This window comes from Diadema antillarum, unplaced genomic scaffold (assembly GCF_040938485.1).
Source record: "Diadema antillarum isolate AM-2024a unplaced genomic scaffold, OU_Dant_1.0 seq00000581_RagTag, whole genome shotgun sequence".
Taxonomy (NCBI): Eukaryota; Metazoa; Echinodermata; class Echinoidea; order Diadematoida; family Diadematidae; genus Diadema; species Diadema antillarum.
Genome location: NW_027271515.1, coordinates 62,336 through 78,530, shown reverse-complemented (window position 1 = coordinate 78,530; position 16,195 = coordinate 62,336). Strand labels below are relative to the sequence as shown.

The 16,195-nt window shown below is 37.9% G+C and overlaps 1 protein-coding gene across 1 annotated transcript; it reads right to left on the bottom strand.

The window, feature by feature from the left end:
• Positions 1-11,861: 11,861 nt before the first annotated feature.
• LOC139735462 (uncharacterized) lies at positions 11,862-13,784 on the bottom strand. The gene is made up of 2 exons (XM_071646218.1): positions 13,303-13,784; positions 11,862-12,358 (listed from the first exon to the last, which is right to left on the bottom strand). The coding sequence occupies exons 1-2, from the start codon at positions 13,577-13,579 to the stop codon at positions 11,862-11,864; spliced, it is 774 nt and encodes a 257-aa protein (XP_071502319.1). The 5' UTR covers positions 13,580-13,784.
• Positions 13,785-16,195: the final 2,411 nt, after the last annotated feature.

Sequence of the window (16,195 nt, the reverse complement as noted above, 5' to 3'; positions counted from 1 at the left end):
TGAAATCTAAATGCACTTCTTGTATTAATTCTTTTCACTGAATATCATGAACGCGACTGAACCCGAGCGAGTGGAGCGAGCGAGGGGGGAGGGGAGGGTGTGGGAGGGGGGTGTCCCCCCTCCCACGGTGAGAACTTTTTGCATTTTGACGTTGCAAATGGTGCAATTTGATGCATGTTTTTGCGTGTTTCAACGAGTTGAAACAGTCCCACTTGTTTAAGGTTGCAGTATATTTTAGTGTAGATTATTATTGAACAATTTGCCTATAAAATGGTATAATTTAAATACACTAGTCTTCTTGTATTAATTCTTACACTGAATATCATGAACGCTGTCTGTTCAGCAATCAAGCAGAAAAAGCATGCACACGAGGGTGTAGATAGGGGCATATCCCCTGCCACACGAAGGTGATTTTGCGTTTTCAGACCTGAAATTCAGCGATCTGGTGCAAAGTTTTGGTGCAATACTTTTTCATCGAAGTGTTAAAATCACGGAATTTAGCTCTTATTCCAAATGTGCACCATCTGTGTGTATGTATAAAGTCTAGTGAGGTAGAGCTTAGGGGAAGGGGGATTCCCCCTCCCGCTCGCGGAGCTTATTGCGTTTTTTATAATTGAAATAAAGCGATCTGGGTATAGCCACAGTCTACTTCTATGCATGGCGGGGGGGGGGGGGGGCGAGCAGGGAGAAGGCGTTTGGCGAGTGTTATCTCCACCCTTCCCTTCCGATGGAGCTTTTGCCTTTTTAAGGTTGAAATTGAGATATCTCGTATACGCATATTTGATGGAATCAACATTTGGGAAATCACACACACACAAAAAAAAAAACAAAATGGGGGGGGGGGGGGGGCTGAGGGAGGAAAGGGTCGATTAAAAGGGGAAATTCCCCTTATACATGAAGGAACCTTGAGTTTTCGGAATATAAGTGATAAGTCTTGTGCACTCAGAATTATTCATAATTTTTTGTAAATCTAAAAAGTGTACTTAGCTAGGGAAAGAGGCACAGAGGGGGAGGGTTTGGGAGGGGGATACCCCCTCCCAAGCACGAGAGATTTTGCATATTTTGAATTGAAATTCAACGATCTGGTGCACACTTTGAGTGAAATATTCCAAAAAAAAAATATCTTATTTGATGAAAGGTTGCAAAGGAGACCCGCTTCATGTGCATGCATACAGTATACATGCATTTTTTTTTTCCGCCTCCCAAATCCCCGGTCCAAATCTTAGGGGGGGGGGGGGCGACCGCCCCCATCGCCCCCCCCCCCTGGCTACGCCAGTGGCTCCGCGTTTACCAAGCCTGCGTCCTCAGCACCCTGCTATACGGCTCTGAGTCCTGGGCAATGATATGCTGGCCAGGAGAAGAGGCTCAACACCTTCCACCTCCGTTGCCTCAGACGACTCCTGCACATAAAGTGGCAGGATATATAGGGTGACAAACACAGAGGACCTCATGCGTGCCGGCATTCTCAGCATGTTTTCTCTCCGAAGCCAGAGACGCCGAGCAAGTGGTTGGGTTATGTGCGTCGTATGGAACCAGGTCACATTCTTCGTCATATCAACACATCTATACACGACAACTTGAGACTTCCAGTATGACGGATGTAATATACCATTTTGAGATACTGGTGGACAATTTCAACCCTGATGAATAACAGCAGCTCTATTTCATGCTACTTTAGTTGTCTCTCGATTTTGCGCACGGACCGTAGATTTGCCGTCCGCGTTAAGCTTACGAAAACTCCCTGATATTACCAGCCATTGTCAACTATCCATATTCTGCGTATATGAGGATTATCATTATTTCACCTAGTGAACCTCCCAGTTGTAGAAATGCATGGTATTTCTACACAATTTGTCATGTTACCATGAAAGTACTCGAGTAAGCGGCATGTCTTTCAGCAGTCACATCAAAGAGGTTGAAGAGCTGGAGGTTCCACTGCCTGTAATAATAAAAAAAAAAACCAGCTGTCATTTTTCTTTGGATGCACAAAAGAATTCCACTGGTGCAACATTTACTGTGCCTTTCGTGATGGCGCCGTCTGTCTGAGCAATCTGAAGATTCCTTTTGAAATCGGCTATATTTTGCCTGTTATTTATCAAATAAAATGAAATTTCACCCAATGATGAAGCCTAACGAAACTTGAGGTAAATCCTACACTGCAAAAAGTCCGGTGTTAAATAGTGAACACCGAGCTGGTGTTAAATTTTCGGTGCTCATTTTATGGTGTTAAATTAACACCTCCGGGTGTCATTTCCAAATTTTAAACTGTTTTTTGAAGAGTTTCTTAGTAACTGCACTTCTTGTTGATTTTTAATTTAAACAAGACGATCAAGAATTTTACATTAAAATACTAGATTTTTGAAAAAATGTGAAAATAAATTTACACCAAAGTAACACCAGCTGGTGTGGTCTCTTATTGAAGCTGGACGGGTGTTAAACCATTGATATTAACACCAACAAATATCAAATCAACACCATGTGGTGTCATTTTTGAATTAACACCACTACAGTGTCAAAATAACACCAGGTACAGTGTCAAATTAACACGCCGAAGTGTCAGGTGAACACTTTTCAACACCATCACAGTGCATTTTCAACACCTGTGATTTAACACCCGTGGTGTTAAATCTAACATCGATGTTTTTACAGTGTATTCAATGATAAGTGCAGAATTGCAAATATGAGCTCTCGTATTTTGTGAAAGTATTTGAAACGGTATACCATCACTGCGAAATTAGTTTTCATCATTTCCGGGCACTTCCGGCAAAAGAAATTGATATGATATAATTTTTAAGCATGGTTCTTCGCTCACTTTTATAGTTTAGTGTTAAGACATGTAAACTCGAGTAGTTTTTTTTTCCCCGTTTCATCAATCTTTGCGCGATTTCCATGTCTGAACCAGTATGTACAGCCCATCTTTCATGAGAAAGGACGGCGAAAAGTATATTTACCGTCATAAAGACATAATTTCCTCAGAGGGCGACTGGTCATTATGCAGTGGCACATATATCAATAAAACATTGTCTCCTATTATGTGGGGCAGTCCAAGTTTGGCACATACTTCAAATGTCTTTAGTGGCGGAATCAAACATGAGATCAAGGGGAATCAAACTATTGTGGCTCCATCTCCTGAACCCCCTTGGTCACGCCACTAAATTATGATGAAATTCATGCAGTGAGATTCGGGCCCCGTTTTATGAAAAGATATAACCTGGCGTATAGACTAATGATAGAAATCAACTATGATGTAATAAATTTTAACTCCGCACAAAAAAGGACACAGCTCTCCTAATCATAATCACTCCGATGAGTCAAACGAACAGTTACTCACCATGGATACACACACACACACACACACATACACGCACACACACACACATACACACATTTTCTCTCTATGAAGAAGATGTCCTTGTACATTGCCTAATAGGGCTCATAACATACACTTCAGTTCTGACATAATTATCAATTTAAATGAGAAAGAGGCAGCTTAATATTACATGCATGTATACTAGAGCCTGTGTGTCCGCATGCATGAGTTCGCACATTGACAGAATAGTGTGATTCTGATGATTGAAAATGAACAGTGTCATTACGGCACACAGGAAAGTACAAGCCATGCCCAAGGTCACTCGATGTATAATTGAAAGAAAGAAAAAATTGCTGTGAATATCAATTTCGACATGAATGGTGATTGTAGCTTTGCGAACTTGCAGGTGTAGTACTTGATATGCAGGGGCTGCTAAAGGGGGACGGGGGGGGGGGGGGGGTCTGCAGCCACATCCCAACACTTTTTGCTATTATCCATCCCCCCCCCCCCCAGAAAAAGATCGAGACATAATACACACAAAAATTAATACGCGCGTGCGCGCACACACACACACACACACACACACACACAAATCCATTGCTTTCCGATTCCGCCCGACACGTTTTCAATTAAAGTAGGGGTGGGAAAGGTGATATTAACCTCGACCCTATCACCATCCTGAGTCTTGCCCCACTCCCTCCCCCCCCCCCCCCCCAAAGAAAAAAGTTTCGAGCCCCTTGATAGGTAAAATATTGACCGAATGATCGGTCTGTATTTTGTCGTCGCTGAGACGACGTCTGACTTCATCACGCGGATTCCTCTCCTGCCTACGGAGGAGAGCCGTTATGTCAAGAAATGATTAAAAAAAAAAACAACTCATCTGGACAGACGGATTTTTCTGTAGAGGTAAAATGATGCTACAGTCGTTTTTTGCAACAAAACCAGCTTCCTTGCTATTTGCTTTTTGAAAACACGATCATAACAGTGACACTTGACTTGACACGACGTCATTGAAAAGTAAGTCTATATGTCTTTCTAACCTTTTTCAAAGGTGGAAATCAATTTAGAGTCATATTGCAGGTGCGGGGGGGGGGGGGGAAATAATGGTTATATCTCAATGCATGTAGTCACATATCCTTGTAGACTACCCTGACCTCTATGATCTAAAATAATCCTAAACAGCTTTCATTCATGGAACTCATCCTCTACTCATTGACGGTCAGGGGAATTAAGCCTATAGCGTGGAGTGTGTATTTCTTGTTCACAATATGGCGATAGGACTTGAGACCGAATGACCGTAAATACATCTAGGTCCTATACTGATCTAAAGTGAAGTGCATCCAAAAATTCTGAGTTAAATCACAGAACCCGTCATGTATAAGTTTCATGTTGTTAATAATAGACGGGCTACGTGATACAATATAGGGGAATTAAAGTGGAGTAAATCGGGGGTAATGTTCGTTATTTTAGCGTTCGTCGGAACTGGATGATATCAATAAAGATTTGGACATAAACAGACATTGTCTTTTTCTCATTAAAAAAAATGGTAGAATTAAAGCTTGTGAGAATCATCGTAATCAATAAGTCCTATCACATATTGTTGCTTTCTGTGGTCTATACGAAGCTAATCTTCACAAAAGCCTCCGGTGAGTGGAGTCTTTCAGGCATGATACTCACCAATTTTATTATGAGCAAACGTTGCTCCTACTCGCAGCAGTGAGGGAAGATATGGGAGAGGCTCCAGCCTGGCTGTAGATGAACATGAAGATCCGACTGATGTATACCTGTGTAATCATCATGGAGTTTAATAGCGCCATGATCGAGGTGATATTCACTGGCATGAAGTTAGTCTGACTTCCAAACCGACTACTACTAATTGCTTCCCAGAATATTAACGCCCTCTAATGACGAAAGAATTAGCAGATTGAACTACTTAGTAGATGGTTCTGCAGGGAATGTCCCACTGGATTTCTATAGACATGTTACTTCCTATAGAGATCAGAGGTATGTTCGCGACTCGTTGAATGTAATATTAAGAAATAACGGCTAAAACAATACAATATGTTATATTTGTTAGTATAATGTCATCAATATCATCATAGCCAGAACTTCTTTTAGATGGTAAAGTATATGAACAAGGTAAAGAATCTCCTATACCGATGTGTGGAAAAAAATAATGAACATTGATTACGTTCATCTTGATAATCATATGGGCTACATGACAACGGAATGTTTTTAGAAAGGTTTTGACCAATAGTAGAAAAATGTGAATTTATATTTCTGCTATCATACGTAAATCTTTTATTTCGGACCTATCATACGTGATTTTAGAATTAGTATTTCCTTCCTTATACGTATTCATTGTGTATCATCAATAAATCTTGAGTATTCTATATACGCATACCATTCTAAACAAGGTCAATTTTTAATATGATATTTCCTTTGCTTCTGCATTTGATATGGTAATGTTCGCGACTACCACATCAGTATAGCGCTTTGCATCCAGTGGAAAAGGCGCTCTATAAATGTCTACTATTATTGATATATAGTGAAGGGTATAACGATGTGCTGTGACGTATTACAAGACTGTCATGTTTGTTCAACCTTATCAAACTTATTAATATAAATTATTTTTAGATGTTTTGAACGCAATATACGACTTCCAAACCGACGTGAGTTTGGGATTTCGTTTATGATAATGAAGTAATATCATAATAAAATTCTCTGTTCCTTACTAAAACTCAAGCTGTACGTACTTTAACATAAATGTTGCCTATCCCTCATAGCACCTTTCTTTGGCTGTCTAGAGCATTTGACCGGATGATACATTCACATCCTTTGGGCTAGTCCTTTTTGTTTGAATTTACTTGTAATAAACTTCCCTTGTTATTTTGTAAAGCACTCTTAAGATATATATATATATATATATTTATATATATATGCTCGTATCCGACCTTACCAAGCTATCATAAACAACAAAACACTTACACACTAAATGATCCCATTCAGAAAGTCAGAAACCACGGTCCAGACATTTTAGTTCCTTAACAATCAAAATTAAATGGCGCGACTTAACTCTTTTAAGGAGCAACTCAAGGGGTAAACACTGCACTGACAACTAATCACATCAGTTTCAAGCAGGCACGACATCCGGTTTTCTGCTCGTAACTTCACAATAAGGCTTTTCTGGAAAACAAATACTACACGGTAACAGTTCGTTACTCCGAAGATTCGTAATTCCAAAAATGAAACATGGTTCGTTATTCCTAAGAATTTTCACAATCAAGCATTTGGTCGAAATTGGTGGGGGTTAGTGGGACGATCGGGCTTCATCGGTCTTGATCGAGTTGATCTGATCGGCAGTGGTTCGTTAATCCAAAGATTCGTTAGTCCAAAAATAATATAAAGTTTTTATTCCGAAGATTCGTTAATCAGAAATTGAAAAAAAAAGGTTGGTAATTCTGAGGTTCATCAGTATGCTTCTCATCTCCGGATTAACAAACGTCTAGTTCTTCGGAATAACGAACCTGTGGAATGACGAACCTCATTTCATTTTCGGGTTAAGGAACCCTTGAGTATATAATCCCAATTACACGACGGGCTACGGACGTCCTCTCTCTCTCTCTCTATAGTCCCCCTTAACTAAAATTATTGTTCAACCCTTAACACTACTCACACGGACAACTACATACACACATACACACACGCGCACGAACACGCACTCGATCACGCACACACACACATGCACACGGACACGCTTCAACGCAGCGTTCTTTTACTGACTGTTATATGCACACCCAGGTTGGCTCTTTGTAATCATAATATTTTTATTTTCTGGTATATCATTCATTTGTTTCGAGGCGACGGTCTGAGTCACGCATTCCTCATGATGAATGTCTACAGCATTTCTGTATTTGACATAAGGTGATAATACAGTATTTGACAATTCATGCAAGGAAGTTGCGAGTAAGTTCGTGTAACTATTGAGTGATGCTTACTTGCATGTCACTTCATAAATCGTTGTATTTCGTTCATGTTTTTTTTTTTTCGAGAAGAAAACACAGAATTATAGCAACAACATGGTCATGCCGTGTAACGTTCAAGGGACCAGGCAATAATTAGTCTAATTTCAATCATTACAATGGTGATGAAATTATGTAAACGTTCTGAGGAACATACACGGAAGTAAAAATGTGATGATTCTTAAAGCGATTAATGCAGCTTCTATGCAAACATCAAGGAAAGTGGGAATATTGTCCACAAGATATTATCTTTCATTTGGCACATTCTATGGTATCATTTAGACAATGGTGAAATAGGAATACAGTGCTAAATTGATTATCTAGTTTAGGCGACTGCAGGTATATTACAATCTGCTTGTATTTTCCCACGAACTTTACTTAACAAATTCAAATGTTGTTCGGTTAACAAGGCAAAACTTTGCAGCAGCCTAGAACGTTTGGCAGCAATAGAAACTGAAACACATTATCAAACATCAACCAAATTCTGGTATCTAATTCTGTAATTGAGGGTCATTGGCTGAAAGTTGTTGTTAGGGTGTTTTTTTTTTGTTTTTTGTTTTGTTTTGTTTTTAGCTGCTGTTGGCTGCTGTTGACAGCAACACCGCAAGTACTTTTTTTCACTATTAATTTGTATGTGCAACAGCATCTTGTGAAGAACACTGCTGACTACAACCGGATACATTGTATCACAAACCAATAAAGCTTTAATGATATAGATACAGATATTCTCGTTTTGTTTTCTTTTTTGTTTTAGACTGCAGTATTTACGGTGAAATGTTAGCTTGAATAAAAGAATGTAATGAATCATTTGTTTAATGCTTGCTGAAGTACATAATGAACTACTCCATTAAATATTTTGTAAGATTATATGGTCCATATAACAATCTCATTAAAACATAACATATTATATGACAAATTTGATATTACTGTTGCAACAGATCACCATGGTGATTTCAAATGTTACATTCATGGCTGTGGAAGCAATATTTTCAAAGAAGGCGAAGTCAAAGAAAAATATCTGTAAGAGAAAGAGGTTTATGAAGTCCACAGAGCTGGTGGAAAGATGCATTTAAATACATCTCTGAAATTCATTTGCAACCCGAGTATCATCTGATTACTAAGAGGTCTTTAAGAAAAAGAACGATTGACTTGAACGAAATCCCTTATTGTCAATCGTGAAGTTAATAATTATTTTGGTATTACTACGAAAGCATCCCAAAAAGGTCCTGTAATGAGACACTGTATACGCTTTTACTCGCGTAAATACGCGTTCTTTTCAAAGTACGGGATTGGGCTGAAGTGATAATACATGTATACAGCTGTTACGCAGGCTTTTTTTCTTTTTCCTATAATCATTATGATGATAGTGCACATATCTTATCAACAAGAAAAAATACTTGTCATATTATGATCTTTAGGGATAATCCAAATATGTTAACAACAAGGAAAAATTCTTGTAACGTTATGATCTTCAGGTATGGATTGAAAGAAAGAAGATAAGTATGCATGCATGCATTTGTGGCGTATGGATTTATGTCTTGAGATGGTGACGAGGCTTTATATCTATCTAAGCATGAATCTAAAAATGAATGTGTTTTGCAAGCTTCCAGCAATGATCTTTTATGATTACCTCTGATACGTCAACAAAATTGTATATTGCTCAGGACGACTTACTGATAAATACATGACATTCAAATCCATGACTCTTCCTGGATCAATACACCTCATCATTCATCGATTTTCTTTCTTCGAAAGTTATATCCTAACTATAATTGAGAAGAAAATTAAAATTGATCATATGATATTCAAATTCATACATTTATTCATGAAAACGTGTGCCTAGACATTAACATCATCCATTCTCGCCTCTTGCGAAGCTTAAATGAGAATGCGTGCACTGCACTATAACTGCATCATAAATCATGTTCATATTAAGATTTTCTTTTGATGAGAACTGAATAAAGTTAAAGCGTGATATAAAACTTCTACTTCAAGAATTTTGTAATTAGATTCCAAATACGTAATAGCGTTGACACTTTGTCATTCAAATTCATCAATCTTCTATTTGCATATGGATGATTTTGGTCAATTAGATTGCAATTATGACATTGCTCTATAGTTGATCCTACACACACACACAGAAAAAAAAAATGCTTAAAACATAGGATGCCATTTAGAATGAAAGAGAGGGCCTGAAATACATCAGACCTTTGCCTGAAAACTAGCATCCATGAAAACGTTTTGATCAGTAATATACGTCAGCACATCATGGCATGGCAGATTGAATATGACATGTAGGCCTACAGGTATAACATGTATAGCAAGTTTTCCTGATACATTTTCACATCCACTATGTGATTATCAAATACATGTAGATGTATGTAAAAACATCTACAGATCAAAAAATGATAGCAATCCCATAAATACGGAACATAACTCACATGATATGTTAAGTTATACAAGAAACATTTTAATCAATCTATACATTATATTATTATGCTTATATTTGGAATTATATCGTCTGCTTATTAGGCAATGATAGGCAAAATAGAAACCGGCTGTGATTCACACGAGTTGATTCATAGGCCAAGTTTTTGAAAGGTGTTTACTTTGTTATGCTTGGCTTTGAAACTGTAATATACAACAAATTTCTATGATAACGGAAATACTATATAATAACGCTGAGAATAACTAAATAAAACATACATATACCAGACATAACATAACCATAACATACTAAACATATCCTAAAGAATCAGCTATACTTACCTAAGCCAAAAACACAACAAAAAACGTTCTTTCTCATACTCCATCAGTAAAATGTTCAATTCATTACCAATTTCCGTTCAATCATCCCCTTCACAAATTTTCAAGAAACTCCTCCGGCATCACCAGTTTATCTTTTGATTTCACTATTAATTTGTAAATGACCACCACTTTTATTATGTTGTATGTTTTCATATCTTTTTGATTTATTTTCCATTTGTATATATATGTTACTTGTGAGTAATACTATTTGTAAGTCCGTATTTTATTTTGTAACGTTTATACGTAAGGCTCGATCCCTTGTACAGCAGGCCTTTGTGGCTCTAAATGAAGCAACCATTCTTTTAAAGAAAACATAGATAGATAAATAAGTGAATTTCATCACAGACACCTTTTAAGGTGAAGTTGCTGTTATCCTCAACCTGACTGATCCTGCACAAAAAAGAGAGCAAAATCCTTGAATATCTAGTGGGAGCAGAAAACTTCATGTGTGAAGATATGAAATTTCTGAAATGAACGTTTGAATACAACACAGGATTGATCTGTCCGGTAATCATGGTTGGACGGAGGACGATATTCCCACAACTTTGTACTCGCTCTTTCTAAGTTGAACTCAACCAGTAAAACGATGCACTTGCTTGAAAACGAGGCGTAGTCTGCAGTGGTGTGAATTTCGCATTCTTCAAGAAGGCCTTTGCAGAAATGGGTGCCACACGTGGCACACGTAAGTCTGACCTGTGTGTATTTTTGTGATAACGAATGCCATCATTACTTCTTCAGAAGATAAGATGGTTTAATTCCTGTCTCATTAAATAAATAGATAATACACACTTTTTATAGGTATATATTGCCTACACCGCCCCACCATGTTTAAGTTTAGTCCATTGCTGTCACTATATATAATTTATATGTATATGTATATCGTGACCGTGGTTCTTCTCGAACTATTGATATGGTGTGGAGATTCATTTTGCCAATGATTAACCCTGACCAAAGCATTAGATAACACGTTGAAGATGAAAGTGCAATGTAGGCCAGTACAACGTATGTTATCTTGAATTATTCCAGAAAAAGTAAACTCGTGGTTAATCATTGTCCAGGCTGGAGATAAGTAGGGGAGCATGGGAAAAACATAAGTCAACGTAAGTGTTCACAGGACATTTTGAGCCCACCATCCTCCGGTTCTTGGGTACAAAGGTCAGGCTTGATACCCAAGTCCTGGCTACTTTAATCGACCCTCTACAGGGGCTGTGTGTTTCTGTGCTAATTTCCGCACTCGGACAATCTTGAATTTCAGATAGGCGTAAGCGCAAGATTTGAAAAGACTTCAGGCTCGACTTTTCCAGCGGAGTTATGGAAATATGATGGCCACGTCAGTTCAATGAAAATATCGTTTCAATAAGCGGAAGTTGAGCAAAACGCTTAACTCACACTCATTCACAGAAAGATGTACAATCCAGGACTTAAATGAATGTCCAATAAGAACACTGTTCGTCAATGGCCAAAACAGGATCGGTAAAAGGTCTAGCATAGATTTTTCCAGTGGAGTTGAATATGATGGCCACGTCAGTTCAATGAAAATATCGTTTCTAGTAAGCGGAAGTTGAGCAGAACGCTGAACTCACACCCATTCACAGAAAGATGTACAATCCAGGGCTTAAATGAATGTCCAAGAAGAACACTGTTTGTCAATGGCCAAAACAGGATCGGTATATAACGTCTAGCATAGAATTAGCTATAGGGATTGGTTTGCAAGCACTCCGTCATTTTGCTATTATGTCGTCATACGAGGGAGGTGGCATCATTTCTTGTGTTGGGTCACAGTTGGGGCTCTGCAAGTAACTGTGTGATGAAACGTCAGAATAGCTAGGTGGCGGTCCTGTACAAACAGTCGGCGATGTCGCAGGAAAAGATTGAAGCACTACCGGGGCAACCATTGAACTTCTTAGTAAAGCGTCGGACCCGGATGTCGACAGCGAGGAACCAGCGCCTGCAGCGTCGGTCCCTCTATCATCCCGTACCTGATTCTCAGTTGCTCCTGTAGGAGCCTCGTGCGACGGGGATGTAGTGGTAGCATCATCCAAACCTGGAGCAGGAACACGCCCGCGCCTGTAGCGAGGGATTGGTAGGAGGGATCGGCCAGTGGGACCCCATTCTCTGCGGCGCATGTAGGCGTGGCCAAAGAAGAAGACTACAACCGTCAGAAGCATGAAGCCACTCAAACGACCAGGCTCAGTTGCTCCACTCAACACTCTGCCACCTTTACGATTTAATACACACACACAAAAAAAAAAATGTTATTGAAGGATATTATGCAATTCTCAGCATTTTATTTTAAGCATTAAAAGTAAGATTATGATTGTTACTGTTGGCAATTTGTCGCTTGTGCTGGAACCAGTTAGACGTTGCATTGCCAACGAAAGTTTATCAATAATATCTGCTCTCATAAAATGAATAATCTAACACGGTACTCTAAAATTCTGATGTAGCATGGGGAGGTTCAATGCAAAGTTACTATTTCATTTTCGTTCAATTCGTTCATAAAGAATCTATCGAAATGTTTGACTGACGCAAACTCAAGTATTAATCCATTCGGGCTAAAAAATTCCCTTGTTAAGAACAGGTGATTATCAAATATAATCTCCTCAATCAACTTAAAGGTTTTCCCCTTCTTTGATATATATTTCGGTAATTCTTTCTATATGCAATTTTCTCTCGTAAAAAGCTCCCTAGCCCCATAAATTTTACCTCATTTATACCTTCTCTTTATCTAGTTTCTATGGGATCTAAAACTCGTTCACCATAGTTTGTATGGGTGAGGTTATGATGTTTGTGTTGATAAAGTTAGATACAAAACTCAATGTTGTTATTAGTACTCCACGCCAAACAAGGCAATATCTGATGTTAGAGATAATCATGTAGAGGAACAAGGAGATAACTGAGAGAAGTATTTTCACGTATTGTGTTCAATGGTTCTGTAAAATCTTTCTCTAAGGGTGCATGTAGTAATTTACCCCAAACGTCAGTTGTGTTATCTTCATAACTGAGAAATAGATTGAAGAATTGCATGAAATAAAGACTGGAAGTTTTTATAAATAAATGAGGAGGAGGTTGAAGAGCATGGATGTTAAAGCTTACATAAAGGAGATACTACCAAAGCAGAAAGAATTGAATAAAGAGCGATAAAACATTCTCAAAACCTACCACTACCGCAATCCACTGCTATGTCCCCTCCACCAGGGCATTTCTTTTCCTCACAAAGGCTGTACATGCAATCCGACAATCGTCTCTCGCGTCCATCACAATACACCCACTCCAACCTCACGCCGGTCGAACCACTAGCGTATACTCCGCCATCATACACGTCGACGTTGTCGGAGTCATAGGCGATGAAGCCCAGCTGCCTGCAGGCGACCAGTGCCTCTCGACGTCCGAAGTCGCCTCCGTTGTATATCGTTGCCCAGGAGGAACCCCCGAACATCTCAAGGCGACCGCGCCGAGGGGATGAACCGCCGACTAACCGCAAGTCACCATCTCCTATAGTTATTAAAAGGGAAAGCAAAAAGGGTTAGATCATACATAAGACACCTACCAAATCTTTGCATATCTTATTCTATGGTTGGGATTTCCAAAAACAAAAAACAAAAACAAAGATGCCATCTCTTCCTTAATTGACGTCAACAAGTAGCGCCTTTCGATATTCATTAAAATAGTTTCTTGCAATACACCTACCCGCGATGACTTCAAAATACTTTCACTTCGTCCAAATTAAGCTTAGGATCAAACAAAGCATTATGGTTACATGCAACAGATATTGCAAGTTCATTCATAATGTTCTAGACTCTCAATAATAAAATGATGACTTTCAGTAATAAGGGACAAGAATTAAAAACTAAATTCAGAATTGATCCCCCAACAAAAAAAGAAGCTTATAACTGATAATTTTAATGCAATAAAGTACCCAAACCCTCCCTCGTCGGTCAATTTGTGATGAAAAGATTTCCATTAACACCTCCATATTATGTAATCCCTGGTAATAACATTAAATTGACAACTTTCTTTATTACAGCAGTTTTGCCTTCCATATTGTAAAAACACTTTTGGAAAACACAGGAATAAATAACATGCTGCCGTCCGAGGGGCTGTTACGGCTACCGGAAGTACTTACGCTGGGCAAGTGCGAGTTCAGTGACTGCCAACACGAAGACGACGACGACTACCAACGTTGTCATTGGCCACTCGAGTGTTCCACCACGTCCACCTAGTCTCTACTGCTGTAGATATTTCAAAGTGTCAAATATATAGATAAGATGATAAAGCGGACTTATTGTAGCTAGCCTCTTGATTAATCAGAACGTGCAAAAGACACACACAAACACACAATGGTGATGCACACAAGTGTTGAATATGGCATGAGTATAATTAATTTCCCGGCATAATTGAATTTCAACAATTTTATCATGAAATATTCTGGGATCTTTTATTGCAACCCTGGAAGTCAACTGGTTATTTCCATTTTCTGTCAGTAATACTTAACGAAATTATACGAAATAGATCATATAATTCTTTGACATCTTTTTCCAATAATGAACGCTAATTTTGGATCTCTAAAGGGATGGTAATGTTTTGACTGAGATAAGACTTCAGGTTTCCAACGTTTTTTATGATATATGTATATATATATATATATATATATATATATATATATATATAATTGGCAGCAGATATATACATATATATATATATATATATGTATATATGTATATATATGTATCTTAGATGATGAGAAACTTTTTATGAAATAGGAAAAAGCGTACAATGCTGAAATGAATTCAAATGTTATTTGATAGATATTGGTTTTGCAATAGCTGAGATATCCAAAACAATAATAGAAGGTGGGACCCACATTTTATTAGAATCGCTTTGTTTTACTTTGTGAATGTCGCAGCCATTTTTAAAACCGATTTTCATCAATTAAACTTTGAATTCCTTTTAGAATTGCGTGCTTTTTAACATTTTTATATAGTGGTTTTTGAATATCTCACCAAAAGTTAAAAGCTGAATCCTCACCACAACCAATACTATGCCGTATTCCTTTAAGAAAAATGTCATATCATTATGAGTTCCCTTTACAGCTTCTCTTAGGTATACTGATGAATGTACATGAAGGTTGGATTTTGGGAGACAGCTATCGTATGACACACACAAGAGCACATGTTGTGCTCATAGAGAACTGAAAATTTGATCAAAATCAGACAAAAATTAGGGAAGTTATGCGTAATTTCGCTGATTTATGCAAAACAGCACATGCAGGAGCAGGTGATGTCTATATGCAAATGAGTGAGCTAATTATGCCATCACCTCGAAATTTTCCAAGTGCTGAAAAAGAAGAAAAAAGCTGACGAAAATTCTATCGTTTATGACGTAACAAGTAACATCTAAAGACCATGGAAGTAGCTTTATTACGACAGCATATTTACCATGTTTACTGAATAACGTGTGGGTCATGTATTATGCTTGTTTGTATGTACAATAATGTAGAAAATGAATGTGCTGTTCAAATACAATCATGATTAGGCCTAGATAAAAAAAGATGTATCAAAATCGATGTGCTGTACAGAGTTATGTAGTTCGTTCAATGATTATGAGTAAAAGCAATCAGAATAGACGTAATTGGTATAGAATAGCAGGTGTAATAAAATATAGAATATTTCCTAAAAGATTTGTCCAATGTCAGTTCTAACGCAATGTTCAAATTTGTAATTCAGCCGAATCACACCTAAGGGAAGATGGAATAGTTGATTATCATCTATTGTTATAAAAATAATAATTATGTATAACTTTACAAGTGCCCTTCTCACACAAGCGTATATGGAAATAATACGATATAGTTACCAGTGTAACGTTCAAATATATCAAGGTATATGTATTCCCATTGTACAATTTTGCTATGATATCATGGTCAAAACTGGGTATATGTTAACACATTCATCATTTTGAACTAAACATGTGATAATAGATATCAAAAAGGAGTGAAGCTCCTTGATATTACCCCTGAAATACATAAGGTGCATAATAATCTTAAGCTGCATTACTG

Bases quoted from the DNA above. Each gene is read 5' to 3' on its own strand.
- LOC139735462 (XM_071646218.1), bottom strand. From the start codon at position 13,579: ATGTTCGGGGGTTCCTCCTGGGCAACGATATACAACGGAGGCGACTTC. The intron at 12,359-13,302 runs GTAGGTTTTGAG...TAAATCGTAAAG, and splicing joins AGCAGTGGATTGCGGTAGTG to GTGGCAGAGTGTTGAGTGGA.